This window comes from Ambystoma mexicanum, chromosome 8, assembly GCF_040938575.1.
Source record: "Ambystoma mexicanum isolate Mex_15411 chromosome 8, UKY_AmexF1_1, whole genome shotgun sequence".
NCBI classification, from domain to species: domain Eukaryota; kingdom Metazoa; phylum Chordata; class Amphibia; order Caudata; family Ambystomatidae; genus Ambystoma; species Ambystoma mexicanum.
This window is the reverse complement of record NC_090929.1, coordinates 1,079,756,325-1,079,777,629: the sequence shown is the minus strand read 5'-3', so window position 1 is coordinate 1,079,777,629 and position 21,305 is coordinate 1,079,756,325. Positions and strand designations below refer to the sequence as shown.

The window sequence follows — 21,305 nt, the reverse complement described above, 5'->3', positions numbered from 1 at the left end:
AAGAAAATAGTGAGATTGGATAGGGGTACGAGCTCATGGCAAAACAGAGATAACCTTTCCAGATATCAAGCCAATTGTGACAAGTGTGGATGGTTTAAACATGCGAATTCAGAAAAAGACTGTCCAGCAGTTAGTGCAGAATGTTTTAAGTGTGGTCAAGTGGGACACTATGGCAAGATGTGCAGAAGCATCAGAGGAAGGGGAAGATATTTCATGCGTGGGAGTAATTACAGAGGTTAAAGATTTAACAGTAGGAAATCTACATCAGGAGTGAGAACTGTGGAGGAGAATCAGCAGCCAGATGGAGTAGTTGCAATTTCTGATGAATTTGAAGAAGCAATACATATTTTGGCTCTTTCGTCCAGTGGAAAAGCTGTGGGTCCGTGGGTACCAATGAAAGTAGATGGAGTGACCATACAAATTATGGTCGATACTGGATCTCCGTATACTATAGTAGACAAAGACATGTTTGAAGGAATTTTGAATAAGAAGATGGAGGATCTACATATGACAAGAGTCAAAGCGACAGGGTATGGCAAATCCCCTATTGATATCGTTGGCTATGTTTGGGTACAGTTGTCCTTTGAAGGGAGACAAACTTACTGCAAGTTGTATGTGGCACTAAAAGGTTTTGCAATAGTTGGTTGGTGGGAACAAGCAGCACTTAAGATTAGGATTCACCCGGGAGAAGTCAAGCCCATTTTGAGCGTCTTAGATAAATGTTGTGATTCCCCTGATGGTTTAGTTCAGAGATTTCCAGAGGTATTCAATGAGAAGATTGGGATCCTCAGAGGCTTTAAACATCGCATTGTTTTGAAAAGAGGAGCGAGACCTGTAGTGCATAAGTTGAGGAACATACCAGTTGGAACACGTGAACCTTTGAAGAAAGAATTAGAAAAATTGTGTTCTCAAGATATCATTGAACCGATAGAAAGTTCGGAGTGGTTGTCTCCCATCGTTATTGTAAGGAAGCAAGGGGGGACATTAGGATGTGTGTCGATTTAAGAGATTTGAACAACAACATATGGATAGATCGCCATCCCCTGCCAAATATAGGAGAAATGCTCACCACTATGGAGCCGGCCAAATACTTTTCCACCCTTGATTTATCATCAGCATATCATCAGGTTGAACTAGAAGAGAACTCCAGACATCTGACGTCATTTATAACACCGTTAGGGGCTTTTCGCTTTAAAAGGATGCCGTTTGGCCTAGCGTCGGCAGCTGCTGTCTTTCAGAGATTAATGCAACATCTATTTGAAGGGTTACCTGGAGTGTACTATTTCCAAGATGACATTTTGATATCAGCTATGACTGAAGAAGATCATGATGCCAAGCTCCTTGGAGTTCTTCAAATATTACAACAGAGAGGTCTTACATTGAAGATTGAAAAATGCAAAGGGAAAAAGAGTGGAGTGACTTATTTGGGCCATTGTATTGATGCCGATGGGATTAAACCTAAAGAGGCTTTGGTGGATACTATACTGAGACTTCCTGAGCCGTCTAATAAAGATCAATTGAGAAGCTTGTTGGGCTTAACAGAGTATTATGCGAAGTTCATTGATCACTATACAGACAAAACGACACACATGAGGAACTTGATGAAGAAGAACGTGAAGTTTGGATGGTCTATGAAATGTAAGAAAGAACTAGAAACAATCAAAGAACTAATTAACAGAGCTCCTGTTCTGAAAATGTTTGATTGTAGTGCCAAAACTGTTATATCCGTAGATTCGAGCAATTCAGGCCTGGGAGGTGTACTTGAACAGGTTCAAAATGAGGAAATTGTTCCTATAGCCTTTGCTTCTAGGACACTTAAAGATGCTGAGAAAAATTATTCTACAATAGAAAGAGAGGCTTTGGCTGTTGTGGATTTTAGAACATTTTAAAGGATTGATATGGGGTATTCCCATTGAAGTTAGAACTGATCACAAGCCATTGATCCATATCCTAAATCCAAGAAACCCACATTTAACATCTCCTCGCATAAGGAGATGGATTCTCGTCATAATGCAGTACAATCTTTCTATCAAATATACTCCAGGTAGGAGTAATGTAGTTGCAGATTGCTTGTCTCGTTTACCATGCTCCTCAAGTGATGAAGGAAATGATAAAGATGAAGTGGAAATGGACAGCATCATTGCACAAATACATCCTGGTTTCACTAAGGAGGATTGGATGGAAGCTGTCAAGGCAGATGAGGAACAGGAACAATTAAGGTTAGCGATAACGAGTGTCTGGAAAGACGTTCATGAACGGATAGTGCCATGGGAAGGCAAGAAGGAGGAAATGTCGTGCAATGAGGCCTGCATATATCGGGGTGATCGTATTGTGCCGCCCATGAGTTTGAGAGAGAGATCATGCAAATAGCACATGAAGGACATATAGGGAGAAATCTCACCAAAAGAAGAGTAAGAGAGGTGTATTGGTGGCCCAGGATGTGGAATGAGTTGGAAAACATGGTGAAAGAGTGCTCTGCATGTGCGGTGAGTGACAAGGGAAAGTTTGTCAGAGCCACACCTTTGCAACCCATAGAAATACCAGTATCAGTGTGGACAAAGTTAGCCATTGATATTTCAGGACCATTTGAAATATTGGAGCCGCATAAGATCTACATCATAGTGTTGGTTGACTATACCTCCAAGTGAGTTGAATGTGGCATTGTAGAGGAGTCTATGTCTGCAATAAAAGTCAAGAGATTTCTGGAAGAAATATTTGACAGGGAAGTAGAGCCTCAGGAGTTGGTATCAGATAATGGGGCACAATTCATGGCAAATGATGTACAAGATTTTCTCAAGGAAAGAGCAATTAGACATAGAACCACTGCTTTATATCACCCCATGGCTAATGGATTGGTTGAGAGAATGAATAGATTTATCAAAGACACTATTCAATTAGCAGTTGCAAACAACATTCCTTGGAGAGAGACTCTTAAAGAAGCATTGCTCACATATAAAGTCACGCCACATTCCACAACTGAGGTAGAGCCATTCACAATGATGAGGGGAAGAGTGGCCACCAACAGACTGAGACCAGCTTGGTTAACAGGAAGAAACAACAGAGTTGTGGACATGGAAGCTGTGGTAGAGAGAGTTAAAGATAAACAAGCAAAGTATAAGAAGTATTATGACAGGCAGAAGAATGTGAAAGAAAATACCATAAAGGAAGGTGATTGGGTTAGAGTGAAAGAGCCCAGAAAAGTTGTGAAGGGAGAATCCAAATATCATGGTCAGCAGATGGTAGTGAGTTGTTCCGGTAAATCTGTAGTATTAGAAGATGGAAATCGGTGGTCATGTGATGATGTGATCAAGACAGACGAGGAAGTAAAGCAAACTCTTGACATTGCTAAAAGAGTGGTGTGGAGAGATGTTAACAAAAATAAAGAAGGGTCAACAAACACACCAATGTTACAGATGTGAGGAAGGACTATACATGTATGGCGAAAACTAGAAGTAGAGTACCATATTTTAAGAAAGACTTCATGTATTATTAATACCTTTTCGCATGGGGCCCATCGGTTATACCTGGGAAGCAGAGACGATGTGTATCCTTTTACTTTGGTGGCGTAGCCTGATGTTTTGAATTTCTATTTAATAGTTTTCTCGTTATTTAAGAATGTGATAGTTACTTGTGTTAATTATAAAGGGGGGGAGACGTTATATGGTAACTTGGTGATTGCATCACTAGGTTAGAACCCTCGCCAGCTCGGGTTCCAGATGACGTTGTCTGCGTGGCTCGTGTTGCGAGCTACAATGAGATAACGACATCGGAGCTGTAATGGCTGAAGGGGAACTCTCCATACGAATAAACGCACAGAAATACATGAACTGGTTTGAGTCGTGACTAATGCTGTGAAGTGCGTGAGAAATGAACATAACAAAAGCATAACTCCAAAAAGGTACAACCAAAAGGGTTGAACAAGGTTCCCAAAGGTAGAGTCAGTGTGGAAAATAGTTCCCACTCACTAGAGTCCAGCAGAAAGTGCTGGGGGAACTCACAAATAGGGGGAATTACACCCAAAAAGGAAATTCTAACATATGCTTAATTGAGTGTGATATAACTTTCGGCTGGAACCCTTGCTTCCATTAGTATAGAATGTTCCATCCCCCTCCCGAGAGGTCCGTGGAAACATTTCTAAAACAAGAATATTATGATAATAGCATTTTATCTTCTGAGAAAGTAAAATAAGTAGGTATCTAAACTTTATGAAGAAGCGCTCAAAGATCTGAGCCCAAGCAGAGCTAATTCAACCATTCATATCCTGAAGTAAAATAAAATATGGCTCTGCAATGTGTTTATAGTTCGATGAAACGTCAAAATGATAATACTAAGTGGTTTCAAATGCACCCACATTTTACCAAAAAAGACATTTGAACTCTTTCTCAGTGTTACAATAGGTTTGTTTTTAATGTACGTTGATAGTGCCCTCTGTGATTACACGTGTTTCGACGGACTCCCCGTCTTTTTGAAATCACGGCTAATTAGTGGTTGTTTGTATATACGGTATGAGGACAGTTTAGCATGGAGTGAAAGCACAGGAGCTGGGATTTAACCTGAGACTTGACAACAAAGACTATAAAACATATATACAACAAACCACTAATTAGCCCTGATTTGAAAAAGATGGGAGTCCGTCGAAACGCGTGTAATCACAGAGGGCACTATCAACATACATTAAAAACAAACCTATTGTAACACTGAGAAACAGGTCAAATGTCTTTTTTGGTAAAACATTGGAGCATGGGAAACCAGTTAGTGTAACTGCATTTCCAGTTTTTACCTAAACGGAGTAGACGAGCCAAAATCTCAGTTGTTACCCATCCCATGCGACCCAGAAAAGGAGTTACCTTTCAGCACAAACAAGGGCGCTGAGGTCCACTTTTAGGTGCCCCTCCCCCCTCCAAAAGGTTCCTCAACTTTTTTCGATAATATTAAGTGCTCTATAAAATCAAAAGTGGCTGACGGAAGAACATGTTTGAGCAGTTTTAACCAGAAGGATTAGAAAGTTGTGGACTCTACATGAATAGGAGTAGTACTAGATCAATGAATGGGAGTAGTACTAGATCTCACCTTCCTATACGATGTGGAGAGTAGAGTTAGTAAGAGGTTAGTGATGGGCACAGAGTCGATGAGGCGCTGAATCCTCTGAATAGATGTGCTCTGTGCCATGATGCTTAGCTCTGCAGGAGGTCCATCAGTCTCCCAACCCTGCAGAAGAAAAAGGTTAAATCATTAAGTCACATTTTATTTGCCTGGATATTGCCAATACAAAAAATATACCAATTGATAGTTCCAAATAAAAATAGTTGAAACACTGTTCTAATTGTAAGGATCAATTTTCTTTTTTTGTCACGTTTTAACTTCATGGTTTTGAGACCCCCAGCAAATTTGACATCTCTTGGTTTTTCCCAGATCCCTTGTGGTAAGAAAGGTACATTTTCCACTCAACCCATTTATGTATATAAACTAATTTCTTGGGCACTTCCTGGTCAGAACCTAAAGCTGACAGAGGCGCACTCTTTCCCCTTTTGTGTATTATGGATATTTGTGCTGCAGACTCCCCTTTTTGCGTTCTTTAAAGTATATTTTTCCATTTTTCAGTGAGTTCCTTACAGACAAGAGGTAGTAGATCTTTACTTGAATACATGATTTTTCTTTGTTTTTAACCTGTTCTGACTTTTTTTGAAGGGAAGTAAAGCTTCCCCTGCCTTTTGCTCATTTGTTATGGGGAATCTCATCAGGTCAGACTACCAGTACTGGGAAACTAGGTTTCCCTTTTGTCCCTTACAGTTTTGTAGCTTTTTAACATTGCACACAGTATCTTACAATACAATGCAATAGGATACTTTTTATCAACCTAGATTTTTGGTTACTTTTATATGTGCCTAAAGACAAGCTGGTGGCAGCAGATCAACGTTTATCATATTTGCGTTATTTCTAGTGTACATATGCAGTTATGTATACTAAACGTGGCTAGTGCCTTAAGTTGGCTGTGCAACACGGTTTTAGCTTCTTCTTTGGCCTTCTGCCTGCCTTGCCAGGTCAGGAAATCCCATATAATCTCTCCCAGGAAGTGGGTGGAACTGTCTGGTCCCACTCCACATCTGTGGTGCCAGAGAGTCTAGGTGTGTGGCATGAGTGAAACCAATAGTTGCCCCTGATTGCACAACTACGGGCTGTTTGGATAGTGCAGATCCTTACCATTGGTGGGCTTGGACTTGTTTCCAGGGTGGATTTTGCAGAAGAGGACTACTGCAGCCATTTCTTCAGATCAGCGTTGGATCCAAGAATCCCTCATAGACTAACAGCCAACTGAAGATCGGAAGAAGACTCCTGAATAGGCCTAGCATTCCTTCCTACATCTGGCCTGGTGAAGCTCTGTTGGACTACCTGCCCTCCTAAGACCATGAGTGGTGCTTCAGCCCTTGGACTTGTGAAACCAACTAGTCTGGACGCCCTCAACGATCCATCCATCCAGAGTCTAAGTGTCCCTTGACCACCCGGTGGACTGACCAGCTCTCATTTGCTCCTTGCCAAAGCGTCGCCATTTCACAGTTGCACCTGGAACTTCAGTGATCACCAGCTTGTGGCACAAGCCACCTTCCCGGTCATTTTCTGCATACCATCCTCAAGGGATCCTGTCCAAGAGAAACCTCTTCAACCAGGACTCAAAGGATGCCTGCTGTCACTGTTCTGCACCCACTGGCGGAACTCACCTTCCCCCATCCTGTGAAGTGTCCTGAAGAGGCCTGCATCGGTGAATCTTGCATTTCTTAATCACCACGGGTTACCTCTTGCATCTGGACCAGACCGGACAAATCTTTGCACCTGCAGTTCCTGGGAACCTTTTCACTGGAACCAATGGTAGGAAATTCAACTTCCAGTCACCTCCCCCTGCCCCCCCAGTCGACTCATCAATTCATCTGGGAAAAATTGGAGCTGGGGATACGGGGGGTTGGTACACACTAAATATTTGTCTCCCCCCTGCCCTCCAGAGGATAAAATTGGGAATCACTCCCTTTGTATCCTAACATTCCATTCCATTTCATTTTGGTCTTCGCACCTAGGTAGTAGCATCTGAAAGAAATCAATTTGCATACCTCGTATCATTGTTCAATATATCTTCTTTGTATCCATCAATTAAAGAAGATGGCAAATCAGGGTTGTGGACCCTTCTAACATTTGAGAACTGTGTGTTTGAAACTACATGATCTGTAAACAGGGGAAGCGGGACATTCCCCCTGGCGATGGTTGTTATGTAAGAATTGGTGCAGTCACACTGTGCGAGACTACACAACACTAATCTGCTTGGTATTAGGTAACCCATCCTTTGGTATAGGTCTGTTCTCCACAGGTTGGTAGTGTGACTGAGCTCCAGGCCTATCTCAAGAGGGGTAAATGTGAGCTGTAGAGCTGAACAAATGAAATCCGTCAATACAAGTAACCAAGTATCACTTGCACTCAAGGTTTCAGTTACAATATTTATTTAATATCAATTTTTTTTTTTTTTTTTATTTTTTTATTTTTTTCGGTTTATTACAAACCTTTAAAATAGACAAACAAACATAAACCAAACAGTATCCCGACATCCTCCCTTCAAGAAACCCCTCTCAAGTTCGCTATCAATCAGGCAGAGCACTGTCCTCCATCCTCATCAGTCGACAATGCATTCAGGCGAGTTTCAATTATCATTAGAAGGCGAATCAGTGGTAGTATCAGTTTCATGTCCCATCCTTGGAACATATGAGCCCACCAATCGTCAGCACAACGGGAGGGGTAATTCAGGCCCCATGGCCCCAAATGAATTGTCCTTTCAGAACGCAGAGCCGTGCAGAATAACACCAAATGTTTGAGGGTTTCCTTGGCTTTTATACATAGCCTACATCTTAAGTTTGAAATATTATTAGCTTTCCATGACGCCAACCGCTCTTTAGTTTTGAATGTGTTAAGACGCAACATCATAAACACTCTTCGAGCCTGTGGATCCGGAAACAACACAGTATAGCGTTGGGGAGCGTTAACTGGCCATATTTCCAGTGGTACATCCTTCATCATTGACGCTGTGACGCGTTGTGAGCAAGTTTGATCCCAATCCGCACGCCAGATTTTCAATTTGGCAGTCTTCGGGTCATTATGTAACAAGTCCAAACTAATTCCATGATCACTCAGTATCTCTTCACATCTTGAAGACCATAATGACACCATACTATTGTTGGCTGGCGTTGTATCGTGAAAGATGTCAAATTGTGGTATATGTTCGCGTAGGCGAGATTTCCGATACAAGCTCACCAGAGCCCAACAGACCCTAGCGTGTAACGAGATTAGAGACAATTCATATCTCACACAGGATGTCGAAATTCCCCTTGGGAGAGACAGGACCTTAGACCAGAAACAATGCTCCAGGGAAGACCATACGTCGTGACTACAACCCAGAGCGTTTTCAGCACCATATAATAGAACTGGGACTACCTTTTGCTGATAAAATGCTAACACTGGTTTTAGGGAGAATTTCCCAAATTTTGTCTGAATGATGGAAGCTTGACTGGCCAGTTGTTTGCATTTTCTTTTCTTTTCAGTAATCCATGGTCCATCGTTTATAGATGAGTTTATTAACATGCCTAAATATTTTACGCTCTGGGCTGTCTGAATGGCCTCCTGCCCTATGTACCAACTTGGTTTCCTTGATTTCTTTTGGTTTTCATTCTTAAGGTTTTGTAACACCAGAATTTCACATTTTTTTGTGTTTATCACCAAGTGATTAGATTCAACATAGTGGGCCACCGCATTTAATTTCCTCTGGAGACCAACAGGAGTTAGGTCCATAAGAACGAGATCGTCGGCGTATAGTAGCCAGCTTAAGTGGGACTTAGCAACCTTTGGTGGAAAGGATCTTACCGAATCAATTGCTATCCCTATATCAGAGATGAATAGGCTAAATATCGCAGCAGCTAGAGGACAGCCTTGTTTCACCCCTTTATATGTTTTGATTGGGGCTGTTAGATTTCCAGACTGATCCAACCGGATTTTTATGGAGGTATCAGAATGCAATTCTCGAATAGCTGCTATTAAGTCAGCTGGACACCCCCAACTTTGTAGTTTTAACCACAAGAGAGGCCTGTCGATGGTATCGAATGCACATGAGAAGTCGATAAATGCCAAATAGACCTTTGACTTCGATTTTATCGCCTCCATCTTCATCAGATTCAAAAGTAACAAGTTCAGTGAACAGCCCACATGCTTTACAAAACCAGCCTGTCGTTTGTCAACGTGATTAGATGCAATCGCCCAAGCCACAAGTTTTTGTTGCAACATTGTGGCATAAATTTTCCCCAAAGTATCCAGTAAAGCCACTGGCCGATAATTTTTTGGGCAAGATCTGTCCCCCTTCTTAAATATTGGGACAATGACAGCGGTTTTCCAAGATTTAGGAGACATTTGATTCTTGCATATTCTGTCAAATAAAGTTGCGCATATGGAAGCCCAAAGCTCGGGATGATGTTTAATGGTGTAGTTAGAAAGGCCATCCGGACCAGGGGCACGAGAGTTTTTTGCCTTATGAATTATGGACACAATCTCTTCTCTTTCGAACGTTAAAGACCACGGTTTCGCAGTTGACACAAATGAAGTGATACCATGGTCTTCAGCTTTATAGAGGGTTTCAAAGTGATCAATCCACATTACTTCCGAGACCATACATGCCTGTAGTGCCATTTGGGGTGCTTGAAAGTTATTAATAAGTCTCCAAAAGTCACTCGAAAAAAAAAAAAAAATAATATCAATTTTTAAGAAAGCATTCTTTAAAAAGGCAATTTGTTGTAACAATGTAAATATACTTTAAATTATTTTTCAGAACCAAAACAAGTTAGTGGGTAATCTTTGGATATGCTTCATACACAATTCCTACACCCTGAGGTGACTTCAATCACAAGGACAGTAATGGCATTTATATATTACATTAGTATACTTTGTAGATTCTGAGGTTTCAGAAAGGAAAGGATTAGGGAAAGTAAAAGGTTAGACAGTTTCTCAGTACATGCGCGTTACGCTCACCTGATATCCCCGAGGGCATCTGGAAGGCTCTGAGATCTGGAACCCTGGATGCGTAGTTGCCCAGTGCTGAATAATGAATCTTAGTTATTTGTAGGGTGAGCTATCCGTCCTGCGTTTCTTGTGCAGGGGCGCTTGACGTTTGTTGGCAAGCTGCCCACATTGCTTCACTGGTGCAGTGTGCCTTCCTTGGGCCCAGGCCTGCTGTGAACCCCGAATCTGCTGGTAGGCAGGTAGGTTTGTTAATTGTAAGTCTTTGTTCTGTTTATGGTGGGAATTCGTTAATGTCTTTCTCCTTTTCAGCTGCAAAAGTCTTGATGCTGGTGTGCTGGATGGAGAGGCACGTTTCTAGGTAAGAGAAAGCGCGAAGCGCAGCACCTTTGTCTTTTAAAGCTAACCTGTGTTTTCTTCTTCTCCTTACAGGCTGCTGTGGTGCTGCGAGTGGATGAGAGCGCGATGAAAAACAGGCCCCCAGAATCCGTTAAGTACAGCACTGTGCGGTTTAATATTTAAAGCGAACCTGAATAATGTCTCTTTTCCTTTGCAGATGTTGCTGTGGTGCTCCAGATGGAAGTGTGGCGTAGCGCGATGGAATTCAGGTAAGACTGATGGAATTCGATGTTTTTGGAAGCGCGCGTTCTAATATTGTTTTTCCCTTTTTCGTTATTGCAGGTCGCAATGTTCGAACAGCAGCTGTGGTAGCGGTTCGCCGGAAGTCCTTAAGCTAGTACTCACAGGTGAGTGATGTTGGTCTCTCGGTTTCCACAGATTGCAGCCCAGTTGAGATGCCGAGTGTTGGATGGTGTTTTCTCAGGTAAAAACAGAATAATCTTGTTCTTGTAGGATTACAGGAAGATGCTGAAGACCAGGAGCTGGACACGGTGAGAGTCACGCTGCTGGCTGCAGAATAACACAAAGCGTGTTCTGCAGCCAGGGTGTGGTTTATATAGCCCAGGTAAAGTAGTACCAGGGAAAGTAGTTCCAGGCCTGCCACACCCAAAACACTAGACCGCATGGCTTGGTTCTTAGAACTAGACTGTGTGGGTGCTTCCATGTTGGATTTAAAGGCCCATGTACATAAATGGGACCTGGTCTGAACAGCTGTTCCTTCCTACATATGAGCCTGGTGCCAAAGGCATCAGGACTGGCTCCAGGAGCCCTTTTGTAGTGGTTCTAAAGCCCTCAGGGTTCTGGTGGGAGCCTGCTTGTGCCCCCTCACAGTGGTCATGACAATGTGAGGACAGCGAAATCCTCCAATGAAATCTAGACAAGCTTTTCCCAGCACTAACAGTATACAACAAGCTACCACCTATGAGGGACAAGCAGTACCAAAGCCAATGAACTAGAAGAGTGTCTTCAGGGAGCTAGGACAGCCAAAGTCATTTGGGACAGTCTATGGATCTGATGTACTTCTTCGACAAAGTACTGCACAATGTTCGATAGTTTATGAAAAAAATCACTTGTAGGGTCATAAGCTGTTAAGCCTGTGAGAAGAGAGTTGGAATCAACTCGTAAAAAGGTAAGCCAATGCAATTCCGAAGTGAGAAGAGCACAGCTAAAGGCAATAAGGTAAGTACCCCAAGCCTAAACAGTACCTCTGGTTTGAATTAGAGTGGTGCAGCTGGATTCGGTCTTGCTCCAGCAGTGCAGGCCCTAGTTCCTGAGCCTCAGTCGTGGGGACAAGAGGGAGGAAGACTGGAGGGCTCCAGCAGCTATACCTGGGCGGTCGGTGGCAGCTACGGGCTCTTTTCAGTTCAGCAGCACTTTGCGGTTTCAGCGCTTAGCAAACAGCACCGATGGGGATCTCGGACACCGGTTGGCTCCCTCAGTCCTCACTCGGGTGAAGGGACACTGGATCCGGAGGACCTGCTTCATGATGGTCCCTAGGAGTCTCCTGGAGCTTCAGGCCGGATTTGTTCAGCAGCAGACGGTGCACTCTACTATGGACACTCTACCCCTAGCATTAGGCTTCCGAAGCAATGGAGAGGCACAGCAAGTCGGGGATGGTAGCCCAGTCGAATTCTTCTCGGTGTTAACTGGTCCCAATAACCCAAGGGGAGAAGTCCTTCTGTCTAGAGCTTCTCTGTCAAGGTGAAAAGAGAGTTCAGCACATAAGCTGGGCTTTACCGGGCAATTCAAAGGTTCAGGAGGTTGCAGCAAGCTTCGTTTAAGGTTTCTTCATCGGGTAAGCAGGTTTCTCCCATTCATGCACAGCCTAGGATGTCAATCACACAGAAAGGTGGCTTGTCCTGCCAGGACAGCCAGGACAGCCAGCTAACCTATCAGGACTAGTTGTATTCAGGCATTCCCAGAGAAAAAGGACAGGGGAGTTTCAGGACCCTGCCTCACATTCTGTCCTCCCAGACACGGGCTTCAGGGCTGAAACCCGCCAAAGGCAAGACAAAGGGCTCAAATATGTCTCAACGCACAGAATAAAACCCAAGAAAGACCTCACAAACAGAAAAATGGTGAAATAAGATGAAAAAATGGTTACCCATGGGTGCTGTACTGCAGCTGACGGTTCAGCCTGCAGTAGAAAAGCACAATGGTAGGAAGAAAAACCACTGCAACCAGACATTTAAATTGGCGAGGGTAAGAAAAATTTAACATGAGAAAGTATGATAAGGGGCTACTAAGTAACCCCCCCCCCAGCAGCCCACATAAGATGGTGTGTGCTGGACCTACTAAGAGAAAAGGTAAGTAATTTCACTTTAATATTCTTTAGAACTGTAGTTCACAAAAGAAAAGGTAGTGAAACCTTATGACAAATCTAAAGGATTTCTCTGGGACACTGCGCTGAAGGTGCTGTGTGTCACCATACAAAAAGCAGATGCCTCTGGAGTTTGCCAGACTCCAACAACAAAGGAAACACATAATCTATATCAGGTCAAAACAAATGAGTGAGAAAAAGGTCCCACTCATTCCAGTATTAAAATTAAAAAGTGCTAAATCCAGAAAAACAGCTGGGGGTCTCAATGGTTGAAAGGAATTAGCACAGAAATGAAAATTCTCCCTAACAATGGTGAACTGTGAAACCAATGGGAGAGAGACCAGGGGGAGGGAATAATTCCCCCTGGTCGTATCAAATTCCAAAGCCATGATACCCAGAGAAGGGTATTTCCCTTTATTTTATGGACTAATAAAAGTCTATAGCAATCATGCTACCTGTGTGTCAGCTCCCCCTTCCTGTACCCTTACACTCAAGATAGTGACAGATGGGTCAGCAGCCCTCAGTAAGTCCACACAGAATAGCACACAGTTATTCAATTCAGACAGATGTTATAAAATTTATATTAAGCCTTTCGAACACACTGAAAAATAAAAGGTAGCAGGTAGTAATATTGCACAAAGCTCTACAATACAAAAATATCCAATCAACAGAGTGTTCTCTTATTATACTTTATCAAATAACTCAGCCAAACAATGCAAGTAAGTAATGCAGATATAGTACTATGATGGGAACCAGTCCCTAAACCCCAAGATGAATGGGTCCTTGTGCCCAAAAGTCACAGGGTCCAATTGTCCAACGCAATGCTTCTTGCAGGTATGCGTTCTCTTTAAAAAGGGGTGCAATGGTCTTATGGTGCTGTGAAGGTGGATTTCTAGAATCTGTCCTGGACGGCATATTTTAGGAGGCCACCCTAGTTCTAATCAACAGGCAACTCAGAGGTTAGCCAAAACCAAAACAAGGTAGCAATGGAGAGCAGTTCAGGCTTCTTCTGAGGAGTGAGCGATTGGGGCGAGGGGCCCTCAATGTGTCCACACAGTACGGCACACACTAATTCAATTTAGACAGTCTTGTATAAATATGCAGTTATTATAGGAATTCAGAACACACGGAAAAGAAATCCAACCGGTAGTATCACACAAAACTATGGTACAAATATGGGATACATTACTCACCATAATCATATTTCGGTTGCTTGTATCTGCTTTGACTCACATGCTCTGCATAGGTCGACATCTAGTGGAAGCTGCAGAATATTGCACAAGCAGTGTTCCACCCACCCGCCTTGCGCGTCAAGATCCATCAGATTTTTTTTTTTTCCCGCCATTGTGAGATGATTGTGTTTAGGCGCTATATAAATAAATTGTGAGATGATTGTGTTTAGGCGCTATATAAATAAACTATGTGTTTCAAAGTGCTTCAAGGCAAGGGAGGGACCAAGGGAAAATACAATGGCATTCTTACAGTCCATGGACAGTAAGGATGTGAAATTGCAGTAAGTATGTGAAATTAACTATCGTACTAAGGAATAGATGAGGAAGGGAGGGAGGGGGGGGGACAGGCGACTACTGTACTAGGCCGAGAGAAAAACAAAAAAGGTGAGGGAGAGGGGTGCAGAATGGGAGGGGAGGAACAAAACAAGCAACTATCGTACTAGGCCTGATAGTGCTGGGGGGGGGAGGGAAATCAAGTAAGGGGAGGGAGTAGGAGACAGACTAGGTTGCTATCATACTAGGCCCTGGGACAATTCTGGGACAATTCTGATAGAGTAAATGCATAGAAGAAAGTAAGGGGAGTAGAGGAGATAGGAAAAGGGAGAGGAGGAGAGAACGAGAGTAAGCCGTCAAAAAGAATTGGAGAAGCAAGAGGGGAGAGCAAATACAATTGCAGAAGTCAGTAGTAACACATAATGTTGCAAGCCAGGATACAAGATGAAGATGGGAACAGCATGATTCATGGCCACCATGAGTGCAAGATGCAAAGGAAGTTAATTCGCAGAGTCTGTAGCTTGAGCTACTTAAGTGTTAAACTCACCCAAACCTTGTTGCTTACTGTTTACCCGCAACATCTCAACGGCTGATCCCAGCTTCTGAAACAACGTTCTGTTCATTAAGGACAGTGAGGGGGACTGGTCCTCCTTTGTTAAAGAATGCATACCACCATTTCCTGCCCCTACTACCTTAGTCCTGCTGCCTCTGTCAGCCTTACACTATAGACCGAACCCCCTTTAAGTTCTGTCCCAAATGAAACAGAAAATTCCCATTGGTTGACAGAGTTTGGAAACCACTGCCATTCATGTGACCACCTCAAATCTCGTTGCATGGCATAAGATCTTTAGGCCCAAAACCCTAAAGGAGCGCTGGACCAAGCGGTGGGCGGCATACGCCAGGTCAATGGTGTAGGCAACAGTTGTCCGAATATTCAAGTCAGACCACGTAGGCTGAGGCAGCCGAGACTCCGATTCGGAGCTCAAGGAAACTACCATGGAACAATCTAGTTCCTGCACGCCAGTGCCTAGCCTCGAAAATGCAGTCGGAACACGCTGCTATGAGGAAGTCCTTTGGCGTACATGCAAACACTTCCTCCCATAAACGCATACCCCCTAGCCGTCCCTTGAGATTCAAAAGGTAGACCCTTCTAAAAGGTTAAATGTTCATCTAAAAATGTTATCCCTGCAAAAACCATAGACTAATTTTCACCAAATAAAAACATGCTCCACCATTCATTAAGTGTTAGTGAAGGTACATTCTCACCAAATGTACTCAAATAGACTGATCTTAACAGTGTCCAAGCGTGGCATTCAGTTATTATATGCTTCAATGTCTCCACTGTACCTATGTCTAGAAAAAATCTACATCCCCTTGGTTGGGTACAGATTTAATCTTAGGCGAAGGAATTGTTCTGGTCAAAGACTCTGGAACTTAACTAAATATTTTGGTATGACATTCATTGCTCAAGCGTCAAAGCCAGAATTGAAAGCTAAGTCATAGCTTTCTCTCTTGTCAATAGTCTTGCATCGGAGCTTTTGCTCAACAGCGTCAGGATTCTTCACCAAGGTCTCCATCTAGGGCCTTTAAACACCCTATGCATTTCTGTATCCAAGGACAAAGGACAAATGCCCTCTTCCCATGTTCCCGTTTTTAAGATGTCCTATGAGGCAGCAGTCTTGCAGAACATTTCTGCACCAGGGACAAGGATACAGAGATTTCAGTCACAGTTCGTATCAAGTTATTGCCATAGAGAGGTTCTTCGGAAGACATAACACCTTCTTCCAAAATCCTCCTTGTAGGTCACCCCCCCAATTTTGCCATGGTATGTTTCAGCCTGCCTCAGGCCCCATAGGTTAGGACCGCTACAACCTTCTTGTTAGGGAGAATTCTCAGAAATGTGCCAATTCATCTCTACCTTAGACCTGCAGCACTTTCTAATTTCTTACCTGGAGAGAGAGACCTTTTTCCCCACTCTCTCATGTATTTTTCTGTGATGTGGACTCTGTTTCTTGTAACTTAGGAGTCTGACAAACTTCATAGGCATTATCTTTACATTGTGTCACACAGCACCTTCAGTGCAGTGGCACAGGGAAGTCTTCCAGATTCCACAAAGGTTTAAATACCTTCTCTTGGTGAAACTACTGTTTCCAAGAGCAGTAAAGTGAAATTGACTTTACTTACGAATTGCAACGTTCTAGACCCAGCACACACTACCTTACAATAGGGTGCTGGAGGGGTTACTTAGTATGCCCTTTTGTCTAGTTTCTCATTCAACATTTTCAGGTTACCCTTTCTACAATCAATGGCTGATGGCAGTGGTTTACTTTCTACTACCATTGTGTGTTTCTACCGCGGGATGCAATTGCAGCCTTGGTAAAACACCCATGGGTGCCCATTTTGTCAAAATGGCCCTGTTGTCTTTTTTTCGCCATTTCTTGCTGGAAAACGTGTAGTGCCTCAGGAGGTGAGACCTCAGTTTCTACAGTTAGCCCACAAGATTGCTTTAGCTGGTCACTTAAGCTTTAAGACAACCACAGAAAGGATTTCTCTGTATTTCTACTGGCCCAAGATGGGGTCTCATGTAGATAAATTCTGTAGGAGCTGTCACACCTGTCAGACATCTGGCAAGAGTGGAGCCAAGAATGTGAGGTGGGAGTACCTTTTGAGAGGGTGGGGATTGACGGTGGTCCCTTAGACCTTGTTGCATCTTCAGGCAACCGATTTATATTGGTTGTGGTAGACCATACTACCAGGTATCCAGGACCTATGAGAACTGTTACTGCTCAGGCAGTGGCTAAGGCCCTCCTTGGTATTTTTACCAGGGTTGGTTTTCCTAAGGAGGTTATCTCAGAGAGGGGGCCCACTTTATGTCCCCACTACATGCAGACCATGTAGAAAAACGGTGGAGTAACCTAAAAGTTCTCAACAGCCTACCATCACCAAACCAATGGGCTGGTGGAGAGGGTGAATAGAACTATTCTGAGCATGATTGGTGCTTTAGAAGAACCCCTTAGAAGAAAGTGGGACCTTCTACTGCTGTCCTTTTCTTTGCTTATAGAGAAGTCCCCCAAGAAGGGATTGGATTCAGCCCTTTTGGTCATCTGGTTAGAGGGCCATTGGCCCTAATCATGGAGGGAGTTGAAGAGTGCTCCTTCCCACAGTGAGAGTCACTGACCATGTGTTAGGTCTCCGAAGGAGAATGACGCACATGATGACAGAAGCTTCAGATAACTTAAAAGCAGGGCAGGCTCAACATTGGCATGACCAGAAGGCCAACATGGTTGAGTTTTCTTAAGACCAGCTAGTTCTAGTTATGGTACCTACAAGGCAGAGGGCCTTACTGGACAACTGGATTGGACCCTTCAAGGTTGTGGACAACTTGGAGAGGTCCATTATTTGGTGGACTTAGGCAATCCTAAGGAGGCCCCCAGGGTCTTTCACACCAACCGCCTAAAGGCCTAGGTCTCTAGACCAGAACTCGGAGCTTTGCTTCTAGCCTCTGATCAAGAGGAGAGTGAACCTCTACCTGACCGTCTGAGTGGGGCAACCTTTAGATGGAAAGATAGGCGTTAATCTCTCTTCTGATCTGACTCTGCAACAGCAGGAAGAGTGCAAAGTTCTGTTGAATCAGTTTGCCTCCCTGTATTCACAGACACCAGGCTTGACCCCTTGGGGCCAGCATGATCTACTCACTGGTGACTGTCTCCCTGTTAAGAGCAGGGGTTGCAGGATGTCAGACCATGTAAGAACCCACATAAAGGAAGTAGTAAAGAAGATGCTGGATCTTGGGGTAATAGAGCCATCTACAAGTCCATGGGCTAGTCCAGTTGTACTAGTGCCAAAAGCAGGATCCAAGGAGTTGAGATTCTGTATGGACTATAGAGCTCTTAATGTAGTCACCATGACTGATGCTCATCCTTTACCTAGAACAGATAAGCTGGTGGATAAACTCGGTTCAGCCACTCAGAACATTTGACTTAACCTCAGGCTATTGGCAAATAACTGATAGAGCATGCCACGGAGAAAACTGCATTTGCAACCCTAGGAGGCCTCTACCAGTTTAAGGTTATGCCTTTTGGACTAAAGAATGCACATGCTACATTCCAAAGGATGGTAAATCATGTTCTGAATGGGATGGAGCACTTCTGCATGGCATACTTGGATGGCATTGCAGTGTTCAGCCCTACTTGGAAGGAACATATTAACCACCTAGGATATGTTTTTCAGGCTCTTGAGCAGGCCCATGTGACCATAAAGGTAAGCAAATGTCAAATTTCACAGAGTAAAGTGGTCTACCTTGGACATGAGGGAGGAGGAGGTGAAATAAGGCCATTGCCTAGCAAAGTACAAGCTGTACAAGACTGGGCCACCACAACGCCTGCTGCAACTCCTGGAGCGTTGGTTTGCCCGGTAAAGCACTGCTACTGTGCTGAAGCTCTGAATTCGCCTCGACTAGAGAAGCCCTGCAAGGACGACTTCTCCCCTTGAGTTGGTGGGACCAATCAACTTCAAAGTAAGTCAGCTGGTTGAATTTCCAATGCAGTTCCTGCTGGAAACTGTAGAGCATGGGAGAGGAACACCAGAATGTTTGTGTGTTGCTTTTAAGTTGGCCAAGAGCTCCAGGAAGATCCTCCAGACCCCCATGAAGCAGGACTGACCAAGCCTGTGCCACCTCAGAGCACAAGAAAAGCCCATCTCGACAGCCAAGCATCCATGGTGTTGCTATTTGCTTAGCCGTGAGGAGCTGAAACCGCAAAGTGCCACTGAATATAAGTTGGTCCTTTTATGTCACCGACCGTCCCGTTGCAGAGCAGGAGTCCTCCAGACGTCCTCCCTCTTGTCCCCACGACTGAGGCCCAGGAACACAGGATCTGCAGAGCTGCACAGGAAAAGAAGCCAGCCAATGCCATTTTCTTCTAACCAAAAGGTAATGTAAAGTCTAAGAGAATTTACCTCTTGTTGTATAACCTCACTTTATCTCAGCTGAGACTTGATTGATTGATTTATAGAGCGCTTTACACCAAGGCGCTGTAGCTTGGTTGCTTTTGTAGAGTTGTCATCAGCTTCTTTACCTCACACGGCTAATAAGCTTGTGGCCCTGCTTTGATTTCTTCTTTTCTACAAAAACTTCCAAAACATTGTGCAAGGCTTTTACCTACCTGCAAGAAGTGCTTCAGCTCATCTAGACTTTTGCCCAATTGACTTTGGCCTAGCCAGGCTCCCTGAAAGACTCTTCTTCCCTTTGACATGGTGTTTGGCCTTCCTTCCAGGAAGAGGTTAACTAACTTTGCATTGGGGGGCGAGGCGGGGTTCAAAAGTACTTACCTGCTTCAAACTGACAGTTAAATTGATAATGATTTAATCAAGAAACCTTGTGTGTAAGTGTTTATTTGCTTACCACTGTTAATCTCTGTCTAACTCCCCTACAGCTCACATTGACCCTTCTTTAGATAAGCCTGGCTGGTCAACACACAACCACCCTGTGTTGTACAGACTTATATCAAAGATTGTGTTCTTATTGCCAGGAGGTCAGGGTTGTTGTAGTGCACCCAAAGGGTACTGCATACAATCTTGCCTACCACCAAGACTGAACTCGGGACATCGACCGAGGTAGCCCAAAAGGGAGCAGACCAGCCCAGAGCATGCATGGGTCAGCGACAACTCCATAGTCTTCCAGGGGCAGCATCAGTTTTCAGGGGTCCACACTGGTTGCTCCCTCCTGTCCACAGGTTTAAGCTCCAATTAAGGCCTTCAGTAGATGATCAAGGGTTTCAAGGAGATGGTTGAAGACAATGCTGGGTGGGTGCAATGATGGGTTCCAGATTTTCAGCAAGATGGTTCTTCTCCATAGGGGTCTTGGCTTCAAGAACGAACAGATGAATTGAGGCAAAAGTTATCCTTTCATCCAGAATTCGAGCAGGAATTACCCCCAAGCCCATCAGTGGCAAGGATCTGCACCATTCAAACTGGCAGGGACTGTCCAATCATGGACACTCTGTGGCCAGCACATCTACCCAGAAACAGACACTTTAGACAGGATATGGACTGTAACCAGATGGCCCCAGCCCCCACATCTAGCCACAAACATACCCCTGTTTTGGGCTTACCATATATAGTAAATCTGGCCCTCGGAGGGTAGGAAGGCAGCCAAAATACAAGAACAAAGAATAGGTGAAAATCTGATGGGACAGCATTTTTTTTTTTTTTTTTTAGAGTAAATGGTACTCTAAAATACATTAAGCAGTAAAATGGCAAAGTGCATGCAAGAATATGTTAAAAAACACAGTAGGAAAATATCCGCTGCCACCAGCCTGTCTTGGACTTATCATACAAGTAAGCACAAAGTTGCCAAAAACAAAGTTAAAGGGCACAAAGTACACCCATCACACCTCACTGTGGTGTAGTGTGCAGTGTAAAATAAACAGGGAATTTCAAAATAGAGAACAGAGCTCTCCTGCAGTATCCACATGTATGGCTCATTGCCCCCAAAACAGATGACCTTTGCAAAGCAAGTGAATTAAAAAGGCTTCACTTGCCACCAAAAGTCAGGACACGTTCAAAACTATAGTAAAAGGTTGGGGAGTTCAATAGAGGACAGTTTTTCTAAAGTCCATCTAAGGATTTCAAAAAACCCATTTCTGAGGCAGTACAACACTCCACTCGTAGTATAAGGCTGTACCACCTGAGAACATTTGGTAGTGTAGACAGAGCAGCCAGGCTTATCTTAATTAGGAAAGAGGGCTGTAGGACGGTACACAGAAATTGCAGCATACATATGGTCCAAAGAAACACTGAAACACCATGTATTGTAAAAAAATAAAATGGTGTATTTAAGTAAACGTAGGCCACGATAATTCTAGGGGAAGCAAGTACTATTACATATCATATAAAAATGATTATAAAAACGAGCGAAATACTTACAATTTACAAACCAACTTATAACCTTATTTAGATTACAATAAGCAGTCAAGGTGAGTCAAACCTGTAACACATTCAGAATAGCATTAAGCTATTCTTGGGGAGTAAAAGCACAGTTACTT

The 21,305-nt window shown here is 43.6% G+C and overlaps 1 protein-coding gene across 6 annotated transcripts in view; it reads right to left on the bottom strand.

Annotated features, from left to right (window-relative positions):
* Window positions 1–21,305, bottom strand: part of UBR4 (ubiquitin protein ligase E3 component n-recognin 4) — a 2,945,062-nt gene that overhangs the window by 2,552,051 nt on the left and 371,706 nt on the right. For all 6 annotated transcript variants that reach the window (XM_069611069.1, XM_069611071.1, XM_069611072.1 and 3 more), the window contains exon 13: window positions 5,071–5,208. In XM_069611069.1, coding sequence (XP_069467170.1) covers window positions 5,071–5,208 — 138 coding nt within the window. The remainder of the gene's footprint in view (window positions 1–5,070; window positions 5,209–21,305) is intronic.